The sequence below is a fragment of the Sorex fumeus genome, unplaced genomic scaffold (assembly GCF_029834395.1).
Source record: "Sorex fumeus unplaced genomic scaffold, SorFum_2.1 ptg000009l, whole genome shotgun sequence".
Taxonomy (NCBI): Eukaryota; Metazoa; Chordata; class Mammalia; order Eulipotyphla; family Soricidae; genus Sorex; species Sorex fumeus.
The window spans coordinates 12,513,206-12,539,925 of record NW_026606066.1 but is presented as its reverse complement, the minus strand read 5'-3'; the positions used below and the strand labels follow the sequence as shown (position 1 = coordinate 12,539,925).

At 38.6% G+C, this 26,720-nt stretch overlaps 1 protein-coding gene across 8 annotated transcripts in view; it reads left to right on the top strand.

Moving 5' to 3' along the window:
- The window catches only part of RBMS1 (RNA binding motif single stranded interacting protein 1), a 241,227-nt gene extending 226,757 nt beyond the window's left edge, over positions 1–14,470 (top strand). For 4 of the 8 annotated variants that reach the window (XM_056110254.1, XM_056110253.1, XM_056110258.1 and 1 more), the window contains exons 7-15: positions 452–567; positions 1,696–1,745; positions 1,872–1,965; positions 4,536–4,583; positions 5,436–5,486; positions 8,287–8,397; positions 9,534–9,614; positions 10,834–10,918; positions 11,792–14,470. In XM_056110254.1, coding sequence (XP_055966229.1) covers positions 452–567; positions 1,696–1,745; positions 1,872–1,965; positions 4,536–4,583; positions 5,436–5,486; positions 8,287–8,397; positions 9,534–9,614; positions 10,834–10,911 — 629 coding nt within the window. In that variant the 3' untranslated portion in view covers positions 10,912–10,918; positions 11,792–14,470. The remainder of the gene's footprint in view (positions 1–451; positions 568–1,695; positions 1,746–1,871; positions 1,966–4,535; positions 4,584–5,435; positions 5,487–8,286; positions 8,398–9,533; positions 9,615–10,833; positions 10,919–11,791) is intronic. The other 4 variants (XM_056110256.1, XM_056110259.1, XM_056110261.1 and 1 more) reach the window with 3 other exon arrangements.
- Positions 14,471–26,720: the final 12,250 nt, after the last annotated feature.

The following is a 26,720-nucleotide window of genomic DNA, read 5'->3' as shown; positions in this document are numbered from 1 at the left end:
TGTGAATAAAATATTGCAGGAACAGCACTAATAGGAGCTTCTTTCTAGCAAGAGAAGTGAGGCCTGCCCTGAGGAATTATGAGAAGTCCTGGAGCATTTTTAAGTTAGGGGAGAAAGAGAGACACTCATTTTTGCATTTGAAGATTTATAATAATGGAATGAAGGGGGTCCAGGCTGAAAAGAAGTGCAGAAGTTAGTCAGAAGATTCTTTTGCTTGAAGATCTCTTCAAGTGTTATTTTACTCTGGTTTAAGAATGAATACTAATATACTTCTGTACTCTATTTTTTGCTGTTACATGCTCTTAAAAGTGAATAAACTTTTACCTAGTAATTTCCATTCCATTCTTCATACTATTTGCCTTTCCTTTTGTTTAAAAAAGTTTAATTATAGTTTGTCATCTGGACATATATATCTATATTTATTTTTGTCTTATTTCTCCCTTTTGTTCAGCTCCTACAGAACCTTTATTATGTAAGTTTGCAGATGGAGGACAGAAGAAAAGACAGAATCCAAATAAATATATCCCTAATGGAAGACCATGGCATAGAGAAGGAGAGGTGAGACTTGTAAGTCCTTTCTTGAAACTTTGGTATGGTTATGGGTCTCAAAAATATTTACATTATACAAGTGTCACCTTGATGAGCCAAAATACTTTTAGAAGAAATGCACTGATTCAGCCTTTTGACTGTCACATATTACAAATAATATCAAAGTTAAACTCTTTCAAAATTCAAGTTTAGCAGGTATCTCCAGCTGATCAGATAATGAAAACAGCTAAGTTTATGAGTTAGCTGCATATAAAAAGAGCATTTTTAATTACTATTAGAAATGCATAAATAGTAATTTAAATGTCAAGGTTTCCTAGAGGAATTTATATGTTTAATTATTCACAAATCATCCTAATATTAAAATAAGTAGAAGATGGAGGCTATAGAGGTAGTATAGTGGGTAGATAAGGCACTATCTGCTATGTGCTTTGCACATTGTAGACCCAGGTTCAATTCCCCACACTCCTTATGGTCCATTGAGAATAACCAGGTATGCTACCCGACCCCCACCCCTGGAAAAAAAGAAAAAATATTAGATTTACTGTTGGGGTGGGATTTTCCCCTACCTAATTAGTAAACTGGCTTTGGTTTTGGTTTTGTGGGGTTTTTTTGGTGGGCGTCTCCCAAACAGGAGCTACTCCCAGCAGTACATGACAAACCAGGCTGCAAGGTCAGTACACAGGCCCATTGATGCCAGAAAGCAAATCCAGGTCTGGTGCATACATCCTACCTAACCTCTGTAATCTGGCCCATTGGATTTATTTTCAAAGTAATATGCTAGTTTAAGAATGTCTAGGAAAGTGTCATCTAGTAGAATTATTTTAGAATCTGCATTCTGGCACTGGTAACTACTAGCCACATGTGGATATTTGAGTACTTGAAATAGTCCCTTTAGCTATTAGGCGAAATGGACTCAATTTTCTATTTATTTTTAAATATCTACATACGACTAATGCACACCATATGGGAATGCAGATCTAGTACTTAGTTCTCATATTGAGTTTATAATTATGTTTAACTAACAAAAGCTCCCTTTTTCAATCCACTACTTCTAAACTATCACTGTTTTATGTTGCCAGGACTCCTAAAAATGGAATGTTTAAGTCATGCCTTTGCAATTTAGGTTTTTCTTTCTCTTTCCCATAGGCTGGAATGACACTTACATATGACCCAACCACAGCTGCTATACAGAATGGGTATGTCATTAAGATAAATACATAATGGCTTGAGGGGAAATGTGAAGGTGGAAAATATCAGACACTTGTTCTGTGAATTATTCTACTTAAAGGATTACTTAATGAAAGGTTTTCTGTTTGTTCTAGATTTTATCCTTCACCATACAGTATTGCTACAAACCGAATGATCACTCAAACTTCTATTACACCCTATATTGCGTCTCCTGTATCTGCCTACCAGGTTTGTACCATTAGGACTCATCAAGAGTATGACAAGTTGCTTATCATGACTCACTACTACATTTTTCTGTCTTAAAATTTTGAACGTTTATAGTGAAATTTAAGTCAAATGTTGAGCAGTTTGGACCCCCAATTTAGAATAAATTTTTTTATTTGATATGTAGGCGAATGTAAAATAAGGGGAAGTGGTCTTAAGCTATTAGTGTTTTTAATAATAGCATGTTAAAATTGGGATGAACTTGGATACTTCCTCTACTGTATACCCAGTGTTGAACACCATGTTTCCTTAAAATTGAAACTTAAAGCAAATTGCTCTTAGCCAAAATGGATAGGGTGTTCCTTTGGTGTTTATTTATTGGTCACTAGGAACTAATAAGAGCAAGTAAATACATTAACAAATCAAGACCTGTCCATTATGTAGCATTTAATGAGCACTGCAGTGAGATTTGAGGCTGCCCATCTCTCCCAAAATAGAGGCAAGTCCTGGTTATTTTGCAGGGAGGCTTTGTTTCAAAATAAATACTCAATTTAGTACCAAGATCTCAATAAGCAACATGATATAATATTGATTTGGTTTTATTGCAAAGTTGGACCTATTCTCTTGTGAACCTAGTGGTGTCCATGCATTTCTCCTCCCGTTTATATTATAAAGACTCCAGCAGAGTTAGTGGGAGACTGAGATAGGATTATTCAACCGGATTTTGATTATGACATGTGGGAATATAGTTCATTTTTATTGACTGTTGGGATCCTTTGTGACTAAACTTTTGTGTATTCTTTTATTAAGATGTTAAATTTAGTTGAATTTAAATGCTATAGCCCTGATTTCTGGGGTTAGGGGACTGTAATATCTGTAAGCCTCAGTTTCCTCATCTTTAAAATGGGGATAATAATAGTTTCTATCTCATAGGCTCCTTATAATAGCTAAGTGTTAGCTGTGATTATTGTCCTTACTATCTGCAATATTAGCGGGACTATGATTATATGCATTAAAATTTTAATAATGGATTGGTCAACATAAGCATATCATAAAAGCATTTCTTGTCTAAAAACAAAAAGAAGTATCTCGAAATAACAAAGAAAAGTGATCAGATGCACAAAACTGAAGTTTTTAAGTAGCATCCACATCCTCCCTAAGCTTCTAGAATCTTCTCTCCTCATTTTCCAGATGTCACTTGTTCTCTTTCCTCTCTCTGTATTGTTACATAACTTATGCTGGTGCTTTAGTTGGCTGGACATAGTGTTCCCTCATTTAAAGCCTCTTAATCATTTTGAACTTCTTATTTCCCTTGCGTGTTTAAGACTTAGTGAGATCTATCTAGTGCACTTCTCCAAATTAACAACTCCTGTATCTGAAAGTATAGGTAGTCACCTTTTTAACTAAACTTGGAAATCTCTGCCACTCATATATATCTCCACTAAAAACAGGATATAAACTTATTCTCAGGCAAATGAAAGATTGTGCATATTAATTTGAATGTGTGCTGCTATAGATATTACAGCTATTAATGCATCTCCCCACCAACTCTTTGTTCCCTCTTTACTGTTAAAAGCATTTAAGTATCTTGGCCAAATAATTATTTCACAGAATTTTTTTTAAAATATCAAAATTAGGAAGCCTAAAAGATAAGTGTTGGTAATATGTTAGTATACGTAAATGGAAACATCATGTTGCTAGAACCTGATTTCTTATCCTGGGCATTCCTAATACTTTTAAAATACACGTGGAATTTTATTCCATTTACTACACACAATGCCATAACCTTCAAAACTGATTAGTAACCCCCCCAAGATCCCAGTAGGGTCAGCCATTGAGATATAAATTGTCTGTGCTGGGGCTGGAGCGATAGCACAGAGAGTAGAGCGTTTGCCTTGCACGCGGCTGACCCAGGTTCGATTCCCAGCATCCCATATGGTCCCCTGAGCACCACCAGGAGTAATTCCTGAGTGCATGAGCCAGGAGTAACCCCTGTGCATTGCCAAAAAGCAAAAAAATAAATAAAAATAAATTGTCTGTGCTTCTCTTAACTATTTGCAACATTACTTGTCTTTGTGCAGTTAGTTTGGAGGTGAAAAAAATATCTATTTCTTTGATCAGTGTTTTAGAGGTATCCATGGCCCAAAAGAGTATAATGAACCTAGTGGTAAATAATTCATAGTATATAGATTATTATTCCCATTTTATAGTTAGAGAAAATTGAGGAGTGGAAATTGACAACAGCTGATTGCTGCTTAAGAAATAAAATTGGATTGAACATCATTCTTCCCCAACCCCATAGTGCCGTAAGCTGGAAAATTATTAGGACCACTACAAGGTATACTGGAAAACGGGACCATCTGGCCCAGATTGGAGTTTGTAAGGAGTAGCTCACCTCCCTATGATTTATTCAGTGAAGGCCTTGCACTCCTGTTGGAATTAGGCTTTCTCCATTATGCCATCACATGCTTATACAATTGGATTTGAGAGATTGGTATCTGCAAGAAACCACCTGTACCCCGATGGGGAAAGGCTGCAGTCCAGATAACTGAAATGTTAACAAGGCAGAAGCACTTAACTTTGGTCTGCCTTAGGTGGCAAAGGAAACCAGAGAAAACAAGTATCGGGGCTCTGCTATCAAGGTAAATCATAATACATTCTTCCCCCATGACTCTTCCCCATATCCTTTCTGTAGAACCTCTGAAGTTAACATACAGGAGGGTTTTGTTAAGAATTAAGATGAAACTTAATCAAAATTACCTAGTCTGAGGAAAGCTCTGGGCATCAAGATATGGACTGATATTTTTTTCTCAAGTGCTAGATCACCAGTGCTTTCTTTTCTGCCACATAACCTGACTCTCATGCTTAATATCTTAATGCAGAGGGTCTGATGTGTGGAGGGATGCCCTCTGAACTGTTGATACAAGATTCAGTTTCTGAAATTTAATTTCCTAAGTCTTATTTTTAGATGTTTCTTTTCCTTATGAACCAGAAGTTGTTGACCGCCAGACACGATTTCTTCAACCTGATATTCTGGGTATCAAAAATTTGGGTATTCTTTCTAATGAAGCACATATTTTAAGGACTAGATGTGCTGGAATTCTCACTCATCTGTACTCTTAAGTCACCTAAATCATATCTTGATTATAACACTTTTAACTATTTGAGTCGTTTGTGTTTCTTACCATGTTTAGGCAGTGAATCTTGAGGGTGGGGTCCATAATTTACTCTCCTTTTTCTCTTTCATGCCTGACACTCACTTCTAGAGTGGGCAAGTGGGTAAATGGGTCATGGTTTTATTAAATAATCATTTCATCCTATTCAGAGTGACCAGTTTACCAAGAACTCTAACAGCCTTAATCTTTTTAATTATTGATAGTACTGTTTCCTTATTTTCCTTCTGTAGATTTTAACATGATTAAGAGTTCTAAAGAAATATTTCGCTAGTATTTCAGTGGAAATCACTGTTTCTTTCTAAACCATCCCATTTTTAGGTGCAAAGTCCTTCCTGGATGCAACCTCAACCATATATCCTACAGCACCCCGTAAGTTTTCTATCTTGATGGCTTTGTAGTTAAGCTATGTATGTGCATTAGTTTATTCTCTGAATTAAAACTATTTGCCAAAAATAGAATAGGATTTGGAAAATTCTAAGCATGGAATATGAGAATGTAAAAATTTTACTATTGATCTTCAACTCACCATTGTATTCAAACATATTGATAATTAACATTAAGTTAATTTTGCAAGAACTTAAAATGCCCATTTGAGGCAAGGTGCCATTTATTTCCTCATAGCAATTCAGTTAAGTCACTTAGGTTTTTAACTGTGCTTGGAATTAACAGCTATGCTTTTTTTTATATAAAAACATTATGGTTAAGGCAAATATACATATATATATAGTTTTCAAAACTCTGAGTTTTTTATCATCATTACTTCGCCTCTCTGAAATTATGAATGTTAGGATAATAATGTCTTCTTCACTAAATAACAGATAGCTCAGAACCTATTCTGGGCATCCTTAGTAACTTGAGCATTTGTTATATAGATGCTGTATTACCCTTTTAGTTACAGATACCTTATTAGTAATTTAAGGTGTTTTTGATGGATAAATGAAATTCAGTTTGTTGAATTAAGACAGAAGTTGAAAAGCTGAAAAACAGAAATGAAGAAAAAAATTACAAATAGGATTAAGAATTTAATTTTGATCCTTAGCTTCTAGTACTGGTGCACAGTAAGAATCCTGAGAAGGAATAGCGTTCACAGTATTCGAACTTAACTGCTTTGGGAAAAGTATATTGTTCTTGACCTTAAAATGAGACAAGAGTTTCTGTTAATACGCCTACAAAAGAGGACATTGTACACCAGAAACACCAAAATTCCAGGTTCACAGCTCTGGATCTTTTATGGCTGGGAGGGATCCCCAAGTACTACTGGGGTGGCACTACCCCCACAAAAGAAAAGATACTGATGAAACATGCTTAGGTGATGGTATAGGAGAAGGGATCTTTGATGATGTATGTCATGTTTCTGTGTAGACACATATGTATATGTCTACAGCTACACATACCTTCATGCCTCAAGCTGTATCTGTCTCACTAATACTTTTTACTGTTTTTTATAAGTCAATCCACATTTTACTTTACTCTTAGACAATAGCCCCACACATGAATGAGAAAGGGAGCAGCAAAACTCTTTGAACCTATTCTGAGCTTGGAAGTCCTTTCCATGTAACCACATACATTTTGATAATTCATCTTACAAGGGAATATATTTTTATTTTAAGTTTTAAGTCTAAGGGCCAAGATTGTACAGGGGTTTAGACACTGGTATTTCATACAGCCATCCTGACTTCGATCCCTGTCAGCCATATATGATATCCTCAGTGATCCTGAGCACTGCTGAGTATGACCCAAAAACCGAAAGATAAATTTTAATTTTTTAATGTACATCAACATTGGACCAGTTTTCATATTCATGTACCTTTCCTTTCATAACTTTTTAAGAAAAAAGTTCACAGTTTAACATCTGCCAAGATCACAGTTTAACATCTTTGAGGAGACATTGGTAGTGTGTAAGAATTCATTCCATCTCTCCACCAAGATTTAAATGTACATCTGTCTCTGCTCCCAGTTTTATTCTCCAATTATCAATAAATAGCTGTGTTTGGGAGGTACATCAGGTACAGAAAGCATACATCAATAGTTCATTGCCTCAGAATAATTATACTTTCAAGTAATTGCAAAACTTAGAGGAATAACCCATGTAGATACTATGTAAGGTAAATTTAAAAAATGCAAAAAATCTAGAAGTGATTTGGTTTTGGTTTATACAAGTCATAATAATGACAGCTATGCAATAAGTTATGTAAGTAATCATAAGAGGTGTTAAGCTTAAAGCAGAAATCCAGGATATACCGTTCTGTATACTGATTGCAACTTTGTTAAGACCTGCTGAGGCCAAAGTCTGAGCAGTAGGACCCAATGGGGAGAACAGTCGTGTAACAAAGTGAGGGTGAGAGAGTGGTTGTCTTCATTCCTCTTCTAACTTTTTTTTAGCTACATGTAATCTTTGATGACAAGATTTTTTTTCAAATAAAATCAGAAAATTTGAAATTTGGATTACTAGTCCTATTACTTCCCCCCTCTGATACCAAAGTATAATTTTTAATTCTGAGAAACACTGAGTGTAAACCAAAAAACTCAGTATATTGGCTTTTTTATTTAATTGTATGCTAATCAGCTTTTTCTTTTTTTTTTTTCAAAATTTTAAGAAAGCACTTTTGTGAAGACAGAGAGGTGCTTTAGGGGCTAAGGGGCTTGTCTTGGGTGTGGCTGACCCCAGTTTGATACCAGCACCGTATTTGGTGCCATAGCACCACAAGGAGTGACTCCTAAGGAGCATGAGTTGTGGCTCAAAATCCAAAGTATTTTGTGGGGCTAGAGAAATAGCTCGATGTGCTAGAGCACATGCTTTGGAAGTCCAGGTTTGATCTCTGGCACCACACAGTCCCCTGAGAACTCCCGAAACAACAGCAAAGCATTTTGTAACCCTTGCAACCAAAGAGAGCTTGTATTTACTATTGTAGGTCTTTTTGTTGGACTAACTTGCCTTGCCTTTGATGGTAAAGAAGAGGTATTTTACACTGAGATTTTCCTGCGTGATCTTCTAAAAGTCTCAAGATAAACTGTCTAGAAAGTTGCTCGTAATACTAATTTGCAAGTTGAACAAAGTTTGTTTATATTTAACATTCCTCAACAAAACCATTGTTTTTGAAAAAGATGAGGAAATTTCACCTTCCTCCCTCAGTTTTGTCTTATGTTACTCTTGTCTCCAACTCGCCAGGGTGCTGTGTTGACTCCCTCAATGGAGCACACCATGTCACTACAACCTGCATCAATGATCAGCCCTCTGGCCCAGCAGATGAGTCATCTGTCACTAGGCAGCACCGGAACAGTAGGTGGCAAATTAAGGTCATGTCTCAGCAAATAGAGGATGAATGAATGTAGCTTATATCTTCCTATCAAATTACAGACTTCATTATGTCAAAGTTTAGTCTGATTCCCTCTGACCCCCATATTGCCTTTCACTTAGTAAATAAATACTCTGATATTTCTTGATTAACTAAAAGTCCATTCCTGGGGGCCGGAGTGATAGTACAGTGTGTAGGGTGTTTGCCTTGCATACAGCCGACCCGGGTTCAATCCCCAGCATCCCATATGGTCCCCCAAGCACCGCCAGGAGTAATTCCTGAGTGCAGAGCCAGAAGTAACCCCTGAGTATCACTGGGCGTGACCCAAACAGTAAAATAAATAAATAAAAGTTCATTTCCTGAATATTTCTCCTTTGCCACTAATGAGTGGCATTCAGTGGCATTATCCAGTCTGGTTTCATGAAACCAAAGGTAAAGGTGATATGTATTGGCAAAGGAGGGGGATGTTTCCTCATTTCTTCCTTTTCTTTGGGCTTCCTAGAATCAGGGTTAGTGTGTTATTCATATTGTTCTTTTATAAAAGCTGAGTCACATATATCCAATGATTTCTATTTAGAAAGTTCTCCTACCTGTGGAAAAGGGTAGCCATCACATCTAGAAAGCAGGGTTCATTTCCTATGTTAAAAAATCTTATGTTGGGGCTGGAGTGATAGCACAGCGGGTAGGGTGTTTGTTTGCCTTGCACGCAGCCAACATGTCCAACCCAGATTCGATTCCCAGTATCCCATATGGTCCCCCGAGCACCGCCAGGAGTAACTCCTGAGTGAATGAGTCAGGAGTAACCCCTGATCATCACCGGGTGTGACCCACAAAGCAAAAAAAAAAATCTTATGTTATTCATCACACTGGTGTCCACCTGTGGATACATGTCTAGATACTACTCTAGGGGTCGATGGGTAATATGCTCCTTTGGTTTTGCAAATTTGACAAGAAACACTCACGTTCCTTTTTATATATGGTTTTGTGCACAAATTAAACTTTTAGTAACTTTATATTTCTGCTTTGAGATCTCCAAATATTTCACAAACCAAGTGCTCAGAATTTTTCTTGGCTTGTCATTGCCCTAACCCTATTCTTGTCCTAACCCTATCCTTTTTAGTACATGCCTGCAACATCAGCTATGCAAGGAGCCTATCTGCCACAGTACACACACATGCAGACAACGGCAGTTCCTGTGGAGGTGAGTGTAAATCCTCAAGTGATCATTCTGGCTATGAGTAATTTCAGACATGGGTAAAGTAACTTGGACACAAAGAGAAATTAGTTGAATATTACATATGTGCATAAAGAGCTTAGCTTAGTTAAGTGGGAGTATTTAGTACCTACAGTTACTTTCCTCTCTGAAATAGAAATCTTCCACATTCAAATTAAAACAGTGATATCCAAATTACATCCCAAGACCCCTGGAAAGACTTTCCAACCTATACCCCACCTCTTAAAAGCCTCTGTCTTGTCTCTTAAATGATACTTAACATATTAAAATAAAGCAGACATTTACCATTCGAGTATTGGAGAGACTAGTACTAGTATTATCAATAATAATAGTTACAAAAAGAAATCATATAGATGCCTGAAAATTGTTTCTGTTGTAAAAGGAATGAGAAACCAATCATACTTGTCTTTACAGAGGATGTTAGGATACTAAAGAACTCTGAGTTCTTGTTTTAAAGATGCTGATAATGACATGGAAGAATTCTGATTCTGGATGGGAAAGTGTAATGTTTTCTTGAAAGGAACCTTAAATTCCAAGGGAATTTATCAGCCTAATCTGTTTCACTGCTCAGTAGAGCAATTAAGTTTCAATTCTCAAAGCATGCATTAGACTGTGACTGGATTGTTGGACGGGAGAAGGATATTCTGTTTTCTTCTGTTTGATTTAAACTATTGCCAATCACAATAATCAGAAACCATGATCCATTATCTGCAAATTGCAAACACACAGAAATATCTGAGAAATAAAAAGCTCACCTGCAAAACCCAGCAATTACTGAAACAAGACAAAATATTTACCCCATCTGTTTTCTTCTTTGATTAATGGGTATAGCTATGGACTGGACTGTAGATATTATTCTGTGATAAAGGAAAAAAACATATCATATGTCAGATTTTAAATCTGAAAATACAGAATTCGAGAGCACATCTGGTCTCATGGGATAAAAGATCTGTTTGCTAAATCTTAATAACTTGATCTGAATAAACAAGTCATAAAAGTTTGGGTGAGAGATTCTTTGGGTCTGACAGACTTAATATGTCTTTAAGGAAATGATGAGCCTTTAAAGTGCTACTTCTAAAGTCACTTTTAAAGAGTGCCCAACTTTAGGGTGTTGGGATTCAATCAAATTTAAGTGGTAGAGTTTGGATTTCACTGTTCACGTGTCTCATCTATATGTTTTCTGTAGGAGGCAAGTGGTCAGCAGCAGGTGGCTGTGGAGACATCTAATGACCATTCTCCATATACTTTTCAACCCAATAAGTAACTGTGAGGTATGAGGGGAACTTCTTCATAATTGTGTGATCAAGTCAAGGAAATCTCTTATTCTTTCATCAAAATGGTACTTAGAATTACTTGGCCTTAATTTCAAGAAATCAAGTTACTGAAGTGTTAAAAATCAGTGATATTTGAATTTTCAAAGTAAGTATTCTGTTGCAAAAGAACAGTAATGGGCTAGGCATGTGGCTCTACACACGGGGCACATGCTTTGCTTGCAGAAGGCCCAGGTTCTGTTCTGAGTGCTCATGGTCCCTGAGCGTTCTCTAGGAGTAAACTCCGAACACTTGTGGGTGTGGCCCCAGAACACAGTAAAAAGAACAGTGCCTGTATTGAAGTCAAGTGTATGTTTAAACTTTCTCTCTCTCCCCCCTTTTCACCCCCTCCAAAATATCTGTTACCACATCTGAGGAATACCAGGTACCAAATTATGTCCTACAATAATAAGCCGTGCAATACAATATAGACTAACGATCCTATATTATATTGCTTTAATACTTAAAACCTGAAGGAAATAAAGCATAGACTATTCTTTTATTCTAATATTACAGAAGTAGCAATATCTTGACCATGAATTTAATGTCAGTAATGTAATCTCAGTTTACTATGCAAATCATACATAAATAAATAAATAAATATGTAGAACTTAGCAGGCCTGGTGTCCTGCATGGCTTTTCCCAAAGCACTTGAGCTCCAGATGTGAAAGGCAAGCTCATAGGACTCTGGCTTTCAGAGTTACAATAACTGTCCTATCCCCAGTGATAAATACAGCCTTTTCAGACACATGTGTCTTTAAAATAAAGAGATTATGGAGCCCAGAATTGTGTTATGATAAAAGTACAAAAAGCATTTGTCTTTTTCTCTTCCAGATGTACCAGAAGGGTGTTCTTACATGAAAGGTGTGAAGGCTGAACAATCATGGATTTTTCTGATCAATTGTGCTTTAGGAAATTATTGACAGTTTTGCACAGGTTCTTGAAAACGTTATTTATAATGAAATCAACTAAAACTATTTTTGCTATAAGTTCTATAAGGTGCATAAAACCCTTAAATTCATCTAGTAGCTGTTCCCCTGAACAGGTTTATTTTAGTAAAAAACAAAAAACCAAAAAAAAAAAAAACAACAACAAAAAAAACTAAACTGAAAGTTTTTATCAAATGATATGATGCAAAAAAAAGAAAAGAAAAAAAAAGAAAAAAAAGGTAAAGAAAAAAGAAAAAAAAGAAAAGAAAACTTCAATTTTCTGGGTATGCACAAAGACCATGAAGACTTATCCAAGTGCATGACCGGATTTTTGTGGTTTTGTTCAATTTGTGTTCAATTTGTGTTTTTTTCAGCTGTATGAAACGGGCTTTCTGAAGTTTAAATAGTCCGACTTCACCCATGGTGTTCTGTGCTTGCGGTGCGAGTGTTGCTGTAATTCAGTGTTGCCGTCAGTGTCTCTTTCCTTAGCTTTCTGTTTTTCTTTCAATGTAGTGTGAAGTGTCTTATCTTTTTCTATGAATTCCAATTTGCCTTAACTCTTTTGATGCTGTAGCTGTTTCAGTAAAAGTTAGTTCAAACTAATGATGTAGAATGCTTTGACCAAATGAGCTGGTCTATTATGCCTTGTAAAACAGCAGCATAGGGCTTTTAAAAGATAGTCAATAAAAGTTGCTGAAATTTTGGCTTTTTTAAATATGTAGTAGGTGTTTTTAATGATTTTTCACATAATGTGTAAGGTAGTGAAATGCAAGAAGGGAAAACAGTTTTGTGTGAAACACATTTTCTGACCGGGGGAACTTTTCGTAGGGTCAGTTGTTTGTAAGGCTGTATGCCAACAGCTTCCTCTGATAGTTTGACTGATTTAGGATACCTGCTGTATGATGCAATGTAAAGTCTTTTTTTTTTTGCCTTTTTTTCAGGAAAATTAAAAAAAAAAAACCTAACTGATGTTCTAGATTTAGTGTAGGTAGTGGTGCGGGTGGGGGCGGGGGGCAGGGGAGGGGAGTCACCGAATGTTTTGTCCTTCCTTTATACTAACTAATGATAGTGCTTTAGAATGAGAATTATGCCTGAGATCTGGCAAACCGAAACCTGTTGCTATTGCAACAAAATGGCAAAAGCTAAAAGTAAGGATTTATCTTCAAACATAAGCTGAGATAGGAATAGAAGCAAAATGATTGGCTACTAGCTCTCTCTCTCTCCTCTCTCTATAACGTAAATCTGAGAAATAAATATGACTTGGCACTTTTAAAGGTAACTTCACCAAAGACCGAAGAGCCAGTAACCAGTAGCTCCAACTTGTCTCAGCATCACATCTTCTGTGCTCTTTATTTTTGCCGGACCAGTTTGCGGTTAGGAGAATGTGCCTTTTTTGTACCTTTGCATTTAGGTTTTATAATTTTAACTGATGTATGGACACACACAAATAAAAAAAAAGCATGAAGGAAGATTTGGATCCAAGCAGTGCCACACTTTACATCATCACTACAAGTGTTAAGTGTAAAGAAAAACCAATTTTGAAACTATGAAATTCCTGATTCATAAATACACAGTTATTTCTACTTTAGGACATAGAGGATAATTCACTGTTGTTCAAGCTCTTTTATTGAGACAATTGCATACGTTTGAAAAAGCAATGGTAAATTAAGTTGTCTTCCAAAACTGTGTACTTGTCTGGTCAACTGTGTGTGATCAGTTATCTACCTCAGAGTCTATTTTCTTTTGTGCTGGGACAGGTTGCTGGCCCTCCCTGTTTCCACAGACCAAATCCTCCTAGCTCAGGAGCTAGGACTGAGCAGTTACTTCTTTCGAGTATTTTTTAGTTCTTAAATTTTATGCTTGTATTTGATTATAGATGTCAGTGACATTTCATAGTTTCAAAAGTCCTTGCTGCTCTGAGAAGTGTAGATTCTAGTGAAAATTACATAGTCATAAGAGAAATGTGTTTTGTTTTTGTTTTTGTTTCCTTTTTTTAAAGTTGTGGTATTATTGGTTCTATGCTCCCTGGAATATTACTGCTTGTGAAAGTCCAGACTGAACGCAGCACCCTCCTTGTACCTAGTACATTTGTAAACCTGGGTCTCTCACTACTTGATATTTTTGCATTAGTTAAGACAGAAATTTGATAGCTCAGTTTGAGGGGAGGGGAAACCTGCTGCTAGAAATGTCTGAACTAAGTGCCATACTCGTCTGGGTAAGATTTGGGAAACATAACCTCTGTACATAAAAAAAAAAAATCAATTAAACATCACATAGTAGACAGCCATTAAATTATAAAAAATTAATTTATGAAGAAAGACCTTTTGTACAGATTGAAAAAAAGATTTTCATAGAGATATCTATATGATCAAGAGAGTTAATTTTTTATTTTTGTTTTACTAGTGCCACAAACTTGCCAGTGGTAACTTATTTGTCCGGTTCAAGATAACTCTGTAGTTTTCTTTCCTAGGACTTGTTGTTAAACGCCAAAAGACATTTTTGAACTGTACATTTGATCAGATTGTTAGCTTTTTCTGTTTTATTTCTTTTGAGAACCTTTGAATAAAAAACATCTGAAATTTTATTTTTCTTGTCTGTTTTTTAAAGTAATCGTCTGTCAGAATTCCATTTCATTTCTGATTGCTTCCGTCAGCTCATTGTTTAGTTTGAAAGTAAGTTCACAATATTTCCTTGAAAAGTATAGGAAAAACCCTCCCACCTCTGTTTTCATCTTCACCAATGGCCAAGTTTAGTCTGTTCTTGAAACCTAAAGAGCCATTTCTCCTTCTCCTTCCTCTCTGCTACCCTCTGATTATGACAGTGTTGATGACGAGCAGCGTTCAGTCTCCAGTCAACCTGCATGGTTCTCAGAACAGACTTCCTTAAGCCTCCAACCACAGCCCCTATACACCACAGCTGTTCCCTAAGCCTAGTAGCAAGCTCTGGCACAGAATATTCATGGTGATGTGATGCGCCTCTTTCACTCAGTTCATTATGGGAGCTGTTTGGTGTGGAAAATGAATAGCATTTACACAAGACACACTAAGTATTTTAGTGTAGAGATCAGGTATCCTGCTGCCATCCAGGACCCTGTTGTGATGGAAGAAATCAACAAGAATGCCCAGTGTGTTTGAACATTTCTTTATGCTTCCCTGCAATGTGAGGGACATAGAATGGATAGGAATTAGGTGAAGGGCAGGGGGCGTAGTCCAGTAGTGATCGCTTTCAACCACCAGTCCTCGGACCCATGCAAATCCACAGGTGTAATACGGTTGGAAACCACTGGACAAACCCCAAGCCTGCTTAAACTTCTACTCATGACCACTTTTCTTGTGAAAAACCTCTCCATAACTCTGGGGTATATAAAAAGGATATACAACTCAAGTATTTTCTAATTCATAAGTTTACTTTAGAACAAAAATTTTGCGGCCCTGACATTGTCACATGAATGTGACCCATACGGGTCACAGCCCATAATTTAAGATGCTAGGAGCTGGCCTGACAGACACAGAGAACCTATTCCTCAGTGTCAGTCAAAGTAGCCCAGTTTTAGATTACCAGTGTTACAGTGGGCCTGGTGACAGGGAGGAAAGATGCATGCCCCCTTCAGATGAACCATTGCCTCACTTTCTGCCCCAGCCTTGCACTTCCTGCGACAGCCACCCTAGCTCTTGTGTTCATCACTTTTGTGGTATTTTATGTCTCCGGAGTTCTGGGACCATTCACTCTCTCAAGTGTTTCTACCTTGATGGGGATCCCCACCAGAGTGAGGATGGATCAGGAAGACCTATTGCTCACAGGCAGAGAACTGCCGCACTTCTGGGTGCCAACCACAGCTTTTTCGAGAGATGAGATGGATCTCCTCATCTCCTCCTATCTCCTCATGAAATATACATACATGTACTTGGTCCTCCCGGGGAAACAGATATTCTCTCTGGCTGAGGAATTCTCAGGCAGGATGGAAGAGGCTCTGCTGAAACTCTGCTCTGGGATGAGGTAGAGCATCCTCTGGGTGGAGCCCCATATTCTTCCACCGGGCATTAGCACCATGAAAAGACACTGGAGCCAAACTTCCAGATTCTGTGGAATTTCACATCAAGAATGCAGCAGAACAGGGGTGCCACTTAGCCTGAGAAGGGGCTCAGTAATGCTCAGGGCTGATTGATTACATCGTCATTCCGCAACAGCAGCCGAAAATGAAAAGGTCAACTACCTTGAGGCAGCTGTCACCAGTGCCCCTCCCCCCACACACACACATACCCCACTTGCCACCTAGAGAAGTTCCAGATAATATAAAGGGGAGGAGAGAGGAAAACTCCCAAGTTGGAGTTTAAGAAAAGCCAGGCTTTTCTACCCCTCCAATAGCATTGTGATGAGATAATCGCCTTGGTCATCACCGGGAACGCAAAGGCCCTGCCAGATGGCAGTGGGGAGACAGAGGGAAGCGCCCACGGGTCCCAGCGGGAAGTTCTTGGCACAGCTGAGAGGTGGTGCTGCGTGCCCATCCCTTCGTGTGGGATAAACTCCAGAGACAATGGAATTTCAACCCTGTGAAGTGGCTCCAGAGTGTCTCCTGGGTGCCTGCCCTGGGTCTGTCTGCCAGAGTAAGTTTCAACTTGAGCCACTAGAGGGAGGATGGTTGTTCACCTTCAACTGTGAGCTCCAGGCTGGAGACCCAAACAGCAGAGGGAAGGACCTGGCCTAGGAAAAGGAGCTGTGGGGGAACACCACCAGCACAACAGGGTTCTTGAATTATGGCTTAACTGATAGAATAGAAGCAAGATTATCTCAGTCAGTCAGAAACTGGAAGTTCCAAAAATGTCCTTGCTCAAACTGGAGATGTAATCTGACTTTTACATTTCAAGGAAGTCAGAGAGGGATGGAAGCTGAGAGCCCTGCCACTTCCTGCAGCTCCAGTGACAGGGCATGTCCCACTTTCTCAGGCATCCTATGCCATTTTGGAACAACCCCTAAATTGTTTGAGTCCAAATTGTTTGAGACACCAAAATAATATGTTAGTCCCATCTTTGAAATCACGGATCACGGTCCTCCTGTTGTTCATCGATTTGCTCGAGCGGGCCCAGTAATATCTCCATCATGAGACTTGTTGTTACTGTGTTTGACATATCGAATATGTCACGGGGAGCTTGCCAGGCTCTGCCATGCAGGCGAGATACTCTCGATAGCTTGCCGGGCTCTCCGAGAGGGGCGGAGGAATCGAACTCGGGTTGGCCATATTGGCTGCATGCAAGGCAAACGCCCTACCTGCTGTGCTATCGTTCCAGCCCATCTTTGAAATGATAGAAGCATATAGTTAGAACATCTGTGTTTGCCAAGAATTAAGAGGGAGAAGATGTACAATGAAGGACTAGAACAAGGGATGGTGCAGGAGAGAAGGACATATATATATATCATATATTTATATATATATACATACACGCAATATACACATACATACACACAGAGAGAGACACACACCATATATATCCTGACTGTGGAGGTCCAGGAAAGTTCTGGCAGCTCTTGGGGCTGCTCAGAAATGAAAACAGGTGGCTTTGGATTAAATATGAGCTTTTATGTGGCTGCTGTTGTTGATTTTTAATGTGATGCTGAGAATCTGAAATTTGATCCATGTTGTTCCTTGCTTAGTTAGACAAGATAGGGTAATAATTGAGACTCACAGCTATCTTCACCTCATCTCTCACTGAAGTCATTTCCTGCAGCTCCAGTGGCAGGGCCATTTTGGAACAACCCTTAAATTGTTTGCCCAAATTGAGATCCGGGTCATTTCTACATTCAACCTTAGTTCTGCTACCATCTGAGACACCAAAATAATACATCATCCCATCTTTGAAAATATAGAAGTATATAGTTAGAACATCTGTGCTTGCCAAGAATTAAGGGGGAGAAGATGTACCATGAAGGACTAGAACAAGGTATGGTGGAGGGGGGAAGGGCATATATATATGTATATATATACATATGTGTGTATATATGTATATGTATACACATGTACATGCACATGCACCATACACACACACACACACACACACACACACACATATATATAAAACAAACACTGTCCTCCTGTTGTTCATCGATTTGCTTGAGCGGGCCCAGTAACATCTCCATTTTGGGACTTGTTGTTACTGTGTTTGGCATATTGAATACGTCACGGGGAGCTTGCCAGGCTTTGCCGTGGGGGCAAGATACTCTCGGTAGCTTGCCAGGCCCTCTGAGAGGGGCAGAGGAATCGAACCCGGCTTGCCCGGGCTGGCTGCGCGCAAGGCAAATGCCCTACCGCTGTGCTATCACTCCGGATGTGTGTATATATATATAAATATATATATATATGCACCATACAAATCCCAATTGTGGTGGTTACACAAATCTACATATGTATTAAAAAGTTAGAGGACTATTCACCCCCAAAGGCTACCCTGACAATTTATGAAATGCCGTTTTTTCTGGAGACAGTAGGGGGGAGGGGCTGTTGGGAAACGTCTGGTAGTGCCTAGGGCTTACTCCTGGGACTTGGTGATCAGGGCATCGTGTGTGGTACCAGGGTTTGACAGGTGCAAGGCCAGAAAATAGTTTTATTTACTAATGATGCTAGTCAGTTCCTCAAATGTGGTGACTCTAACCTCCTCCAGCTGTGGGTCCACATATCACAGGATTAGCTCACCCTTCGGATGCATCCTGCTTAACTTAGGGTTCAACTCCGAATCCCAGGAATGTCCTGAGGCTTCCTCTCTCTCCTCAGATCAGCTCCATCCTGTCACTGGAGCAGTGATTTCCCTTCTGACTCCTTGAATACCACCATAATTTTCAGAATTTGTAGCCAATTAAAATCTCTGATTAGATTAATAAGGTTTTTCATCTCTGTGAGTTTTTAAGTTGCAGTAACAGTAAGAAGCATAGTCCTTTTACAATGAAACATTTTAATGGCATTAAAACAGCCAGGATAAAAGGCAAAAGAGAAGTGTTTGGTGAGAACTATAGATACAGTGGGTTCCTGATGATGAGGTCATGTGTTAGCACAAAACATGAGTGGACACTTCAAAGTGTGCAACTGGTTATTGTTGCTGTAGCTGTCCTAATTTTCTGTATTTCTACAGTGGAAATATAATCAGGAAGGAAAGTTTTTGAATGTCACATCATCCTGGAGCAATGTAAGTCACATCTTTCATTATATCCCAATTCAGGGCACGTTCAATTCTTTTTGTCCTTAAAAGATGCTGCACAAACATGAGAAGACGCAAGGTGACATGATGTGTAGAGTCCTCAAAGGATATTCTTATGTGAAGACACAAGCATATAAATGACACTATTGCAAAGGAAAGTAATAAAAGTATGCTCTAAATAAAGAGCCTTGGGAGCCCAAGGGGGCCAGAGACACAAACTCTCTCCTGAGATTCTTGTCATTTCCACATTAACAACCAGTTCCTTTCATACTGATCAGAATTCACTCCCGAGCAGCTGTTTTTCTCACTAGTCCCTTTGCCTTCCGAGAGAAGAAATTGTCATGCAGACAAATGAAGTCTTTGGTATCTCTTTTCTTGCCAGAATGAAACTTGGAACAGATGTCCAAAGAGCTGACTTTGTCAGGTTCCTTTGTCATTTGGGCTCTGAAAATATGGAATATGCAACAAGATGGCATTGTCTTGTTTTAATCAAGCAAGGTGTATGATACTTTCCAAATAATGTCATTTTTTACTTCTTTATACTCAAATGTTCTAAACATGCCTGATTGAGAATTTGCACATACCTATGTATTTTTCTGATCCTCCATCACTGTATCTTGAGAAATTACATGTTTTTTCACTTTTTTATGTTTTTTTCACTTTTTTTATGGAAGTATAGGCAGGATTTTCATCCTTTCTACCTTGTTACATGTTGTGTTTTGACGTTTGCCTGAGACCATGAATATTGTTGCTGGCCTCATTACTGCTTATTTTTTCTTAGGATACACTGAACGAGCTTTTTCTGTTCCCATTCTATGCTTGGTTTTCTTCCTAACATTTATTTCAGCCCTCATATAGAGGAAATTTTGGTTTCAACTTTCACTCCTCCAATAATCTTTTCTCTTTGTTCACAAAAGCTTTGTTTTACAAAGCTTTGAAGCAACTGAAAAAAAAGAAATCAGAATTCTAAGTCAGGGCTTGGGGTGTGTCTACAGTGAAGAAAGATAAGAAGAGCAAAAAATGCAACTCTGTAGACAGATGCCTCACCCATCCCTTGCACTGAAACTCAATTTTTTTAAAATTTTTATTAGTGAGACATCATGAGGTACAGTTGTAGACTTACAAATTTTTGTGCTTGGGTTTCAGTTATACAATGATCAAATACCCATCCCTCCACCAGTGCCCATTTCCCACCACCACAGATCCCAGTATCCCTCCCACCCCCCATCCCCCCATCCCACCCTGCCTCTGTGGCAGGGCATTCCCTTTTGCTCTCTCTCTCTTATTGGGTGTTGTGGTTTGCAAAAGAGGCAATGGGTGACAATCATGTTTGGTCTACAGTCTACTTTCAGTATGCTTCTCCCAACCTGGGAGGATCCTCCCAACACCCTTTATTTGGTGTTCCCTTCTCTATCTGAGCTCCCTTTTCCCCTAGCATGTGCGGCTGGCCTCCAAGCCATGGACTAAAATTCCTGGTACTAATCTCGGCCAGTCTTGGGTGTTAGTCTCCTATTTTGTTACTTTATGTTCCCCAGATGAATGCAATCTTTCTATGTCTATCCCTCTCTTTCTGATTCATTTCGCTTAACATGATACTTTCCATGTAGTACCACTTGTATGTAGATTTCATGACTTCATCTTTTCTAACAGCTACATAGTACTCCATTGTGTAAATGTACCAAAGCTGAAACTCAATTTTAAATTTCTTGGTAAAACGGAGAGAGACAGCCACCTCTATCCCTCTCATTTGCAAAGGACACAGTGCCCACCAGATGCCTGGAGAAGGACCATTTTTTAAGGTAGGCTGGTTTGGTTTTGAGGTCACACCCAGCAGTACTTGAGGCTTACACCTGATTCTGTGCTCAGGGATTACTTTCCCAGTGCTGCTCAGAAACCATATGTGATGCTGGAGATTGATCACATGCAAAGTGAATGCATCAAGGCATGTACTGCACCTCTCTAACAGCTTTTAATATAAGCCTGTGAGTTACCAGGCAGTGTTCCCTGCCTGTTTTTTCTCCAATATTGGTCCTTTCTCAAGGTTTTTTAAAGGGGTTCCCCCTCAGAGAGACCCAGGGAAACATGTCAAAGCACTCTTCCATGACACAGATTTGTATGGATGAAGGTAAACATGTTCCTTCTCAAATATTCACGTGAAACAAACTCCATTGCTCTGATTCTGACGGGCTTGCAACAAGCCCAGACATTATAGGTGCTCCTTCACTTCCTCATCTATCCCTTTAGAGGATACAGATGCAAACCCCAGGTGATCCTGCTGCTTACAGAGCACCTCACATAGCACCAGAGTCACAGTTCAGTTTCTTCCATTTCATTCAAACAGCAGCTGAGGGGCACAGTCTCTAGCCTGCATCTTTGAACAGGCATTCACACCTCTGGCATGAGGTCTGGGAGCTAAGAAGTAGCACAGTACCACTTCCTTTTATCTAATACTGCAACGTAACAAAAATTCACAAATTATGTTTGTGCTTCTCTACTTTTCTCTCAAAGAATCTCAACACTTGAGATTCAAGGGGAGAGCTTAGAAAACTTCAGGAATATTGAGGCACAGTGTTCCACAATGCACCATAAATACAATTTTTTTCTTCATTACCAGAAATATTGTCCTAATATTACAACACATCATTTATATATATTATATGTACCTTATATAAAATGTGTGTGTGTGTGTGTGTGTGTGTGTGTGTGTGTGTGTGTGTGTGTGTGTGTGTGTAAAACTTTGGGTGTCACATCTGGTGGTGTGAAACCACTCCTGGGCTGAGTCCTGGTTCAGTGTTCAGGAATCACTCCTGCAATGCTCAGGGGACCAAAAGGCGTGCAATCAGGTTGGTAGCACTGTAGCACTGTCCTCCCCTTGTTCATCAATTTTGCTCGAGCAGGCCCAGTAGCGTCGCCATTGTGAGACTTCTTGTTACTATGTTTGGCATATTGAATACTTCATGGGGAGCTTGTCAGGCTTTGCCCTGAGGGCAAGATACTCTAGGTAGTTTGCTGGGTTCTCCAAGAGGGATGGAGGAATCGAACCTGGCTCTACCAGGCCAGCCGCATGCAAGGCATGCAAGGCAAAAACCTTAACCTCTGTACTATCTCTAAAGCCCCAATATATCCTCCTTCCACCTAGGTAATTGCCATTTTTATATTTAAAAATGACAGAAAAATCACTAGCACAGGGGCTAGAGTGATAGAACAGCGGGCAGGACGTTTGCCTTGCATGTGACCAACCTGGTTTCAATTCCCAGCATCCCATATGGTCCCCTGAGTACCACCGGGGTAATTCCTGAATGCAGAGCCAGGACTGACCCCTATGCATCATCAGGTGTGACCCAAAAAGCTAAAATAAAATAAAAATATTTTTTAAAAAATCATTAGCACAAGTTAACTTTTACCCTTACTTGAGAACAAATTTTCAACCAAATACTCCATTCTTTTCATAAACAAGGACTTTCTCTGCAGTGATGAAGCAACCTTAGATAAGAACCATGATACATCAGCAGCTACTCCTTTACTGTCTGTTAGGAAAGAGCTGATTCAGAGTCATGTGTTATATCTTAAGTGGCTGTGTCTCTCCTGTTTCTATGTCCTGAAACAGCTCCTCAGTCTTTATCAGACTTTCATGAGTTTGACACCACTGAAAATTACAAAGCAGTTCTTTTTCAGGCTCTCCTCAATTTGGTTTGTTTGAAGTTTTTGTGTGGTCCTGCACATTTGGCTGAAATACCACCAAAGTGAAATGTGTTCTCCCCACTGCATGCCATCAGGAGATGCATGATTTCCATCTGTCTCATTACCAACAACGTTCCCTTTGATCACTTAACAAAGGAGTGTGGCCCGCATTTCCACATTTCCACTGCAAGACTTCTTTGTCCCATTTTGCAGTGAGTATTTTGTGGAGAGAGTTTTTGGAACCATGTAAATATCTTGAGCTTCTTCAAACACTGAATTTCATTACATAATATATATGTATATATACATATATATTCATATATATATTTGAGAGAGAAAGGGAGAGGGAGGAAGCAGGCAGGCAGGTAGACAGACAGACAGACTTGCACTCTGGATTTCCTATTCTCTCCAACTTGTATAATTTGTAACAGTCATATTTTGCTACAACAATAGACCCTGCTTTGACAAAGGGGAACATCTTAAAACTTGCATGTTTTTTCAATACTTTTAACATTCCCCATTTTCAATAATTTCCCCCATTAGTCCTCATACTCAGTGGTGCTAGGGCTACTCCCATCTGTGCTTAGAAGATGTGAGGTACTGGGGGGTTGAGCCTGTAGCTCCTATATGCAAAACCATGCACTCTGACCCCCACTATTCTTTAATCTCATCTTTGTTCTCTAGCACCACCAGTTGTCTTCTCAGGGTTATTTTGCGCTTCCTTGTTTTGAAATCAATCATCGTTCCAAAAAAGAAAAAAAGGGAAGAAAAAAGCCTGCTTCCTCATAAAAGAGTTTATAAAACAAAACTTGTTTTTTGTCATTTAGTTTTGGGACACAACTGGTGGCACTTGGGGATCATCCGGTTTAGAGTTTGGGAAACTATATGGAGTACCAGGAAACAGATCATTCCTGTGCAAGGCAAGTGCCCTACAGACTATACTATCTCGCCAGCCCCAATATAGTATTTGAAGGCAAGATATGGGCACTAGCTGTACTTTTACTAATAACCATTCTAACCATGTCCTGACAGTAAATAGGATAAGGAATTGTTGGATAGGGGACACACACCTTTAAATCGGTTTTTTTTCCTATATCATCCACAAATACCATTTTAATTGTGCCCATGCATCCATACCTAAAACCCTAATCCAACCAGAGATTTAATATGTCATTCTATTTTCTGACAGCAAAGAGAAGAATTCTTGGTTATTTTCACCCCACTGATCATTTCCCCTACGGAAATCAACTTCCATATCTCGCCCAATCTTTTGGACACACAAAGACTCTACCTTGGCCGCCTCCAACCTCTTCGAGTTCTCTCCCACCTTGCCAAGTGTGGTGATCTGAGGAGTTGGCCCACTGTGTGAGAATGTGTGCAAATAACGGTTCTCCTGCTTTGGTTCTCTCCCCAAAAGGGAGAGAAACGCTATAAAGGAACAGAAGCTTCCGCTTCACTGTCAGATGAGTGTGGTAAAGTCTGAGCTAGTTTAATAGCCTAGGGATCATGTAGGAAAAAAACTTCAGAAAGAAAAAGATACAAAGAAATGAGAAGATAGCAGAAAGGAAAGAGAAAGGAAGTGGGGAAAAGGGAGGTAGATTAGAAAGGAAGATAGAAAAATAAAGGAATAGAGTTTGAGGGTAGACAGTAAAAGGTAAGTTAAAAAGTACTTGGTTTGCAATACCTACAATAACTACATTTCACTTATTGTGTTAGGGATTTATGTTTGGCTTCTTGCGATGTTCATTCATGAGTGGACTCAAAAGTTATGGACTTGGTCTTGCCTATTCTGAAGATATTTTCTTAGCTACTAGAAATTTCTAGCTTTCGTGTGCCTCATTAAGAAAGGATAAATTTAAAATAATGAGAAGAAGGAATAAGGTGAACAAAAACATTAATATTCTTACAGAGGCATAGCATTTCAATTGCCTATACATCATACAAAAATAACTTTCAATAGAAAGTAAACAAAGCTTCAATTCAGTTTCTGAAAAACATTAAACACAGGACTTTAAAATATTTTAATTGAGCATGAGGAAGTCTAAAGCTCTTTCGCTGAGTCATATCTCCAGTTTTAGAAATTTTATACTTTGACTTAGACTCTAAATGTATATTTTTCTTATTATCATTGTTTATTGAAGTTTAAAAGCCAAACATAAAATATTAGTCTCCAATTCTCACTACCATTATCAATTTAATTATGTAAATGCTAAAATACAGAAAGATATGTTAGAATTATCCTAAGCACTTTTTTCTTTTAGCTTAAATTTTAAAAATAAGTCACATATTTCAATTTTTGCATAAACATTTGTTGAATGAATGTAGGAGGTGACTTAGCCAATCTTTTTATCAGCAAGGACACCTTATTACTGATATATTTTATGACATCTTAGAGTGTTTATTTATTTTATATGTACTTGCAAGAATTTTATAAAATAAAGACAGCAATTTTCAGTTTTATATGATATAGATGCTATATTACAGGTAGTTTGATTTTGGGTATTTTTATGCTATTTGGGTCAAAATATAATTTATCTAAGCAAAAATTTTCCATCTTTTTTGCCCTAAAACCATATATTTTATATTCTGAACTATGATTTTATATACAAAAAAATCTTTGCCCATACTGTCTACTTTTTTTCCATTTGAGAAAAATACTGAGTTAACAAGGTAGTTTTTAATTGGAACTTATTTAGAAAAACGTGAAGTGAAATGCAAAGGAGAAGTGTAGATTCAAAAAACAAAAATGTACTCGGACTGATATTCCCTCCCAAACCTGTCCCTTGAGGACTCTATAAACATTTGGGTCTCTTAAACTCTCGGCCACCAACACAAGGGTGTAGCAGACAGAGGAAACAGAAGTTTTGAAGATGTCAGCAGTAAGTTCCATGGCTAAGGCTGTGCATTCACTATCCAGCAGAAACTCCCATCCTGCAACCTGCTCCCTGTCCTCGGTATTTTTCCAGAACCTCCCATGTGTTGCTAGTTCAACCCCACAGAGCTGGGTATGATTTCCTTCCCAGCCAACTTTCACATGGCCCATGAGTTTATTTTCTCAAATAAATGCCTTTAATTTTTTTCAAGAAAAGATACTTTATGACCATGAAGAAATCGTGAAATTCCCCACTATATTGCACCACGTCTTTTTTTCTCCTGTCTGCAACACAATGCTTCCCAGCATTTCATCTGCTTCCCTGCCTTTCACCCACTTTTTGCCCACTGCCTGCTCTCCACTGCATTTTTCCTAATTAGAGGGAAAGGGACCCCTACTCCCAACTCAAGAGAATTTTCAATTTTTATCTATATGATATCTTTCATGTATTTGATTTTTGGAAATTTTATTCCCTTGCCTGAAATTCTTCCACAAGCCCACCAAAATCTAACTCAATGCCCCAACTTTACATCCATGGTTTTGTGGACCTGATCTGCAGCTGCACTCCATCTTGAACTGAAAATATCAGATGTATTCTGAACTCTGGACCGTTATCCTTTCTTGCCTGGTACCAAGATTGTCATTCTGAACCTGGATATTTTCAATTTATCTTTTAATATTCCGTTTAGCAAGGATGGAAAGAGAGAGAGAGAGAGAGAGAGAGAGAGAGAGAGAGAGAGAGAGAGAGACAGAACAAAGGGCAAGGCACTTGTCTTACATGTGGTCTACCTATATTCAATGCCTGGAACTGCATATCTTTCTCCCCAAAACCCACCAGGAATGATCCCTGAGCATAGCTGAGTGTGGCCCCAACAAATGAACAAAAAGTTTTCATTTTCCTAATATTTGGTAAGTACTTTATATCTTTTTGGAAAATGTGAAATCAGCTTATAGGTGAATACAAAATATAGACATGCCTCTCAAAATACTTTTACAAATTGAATATACTAGAATTTTCACTCAGGCTGACACTTCACTTAATCACTTAACTTCCTGTTAGTCGTCGATTTGCTCGAGCGGGCGCCAGTAACGTCTCC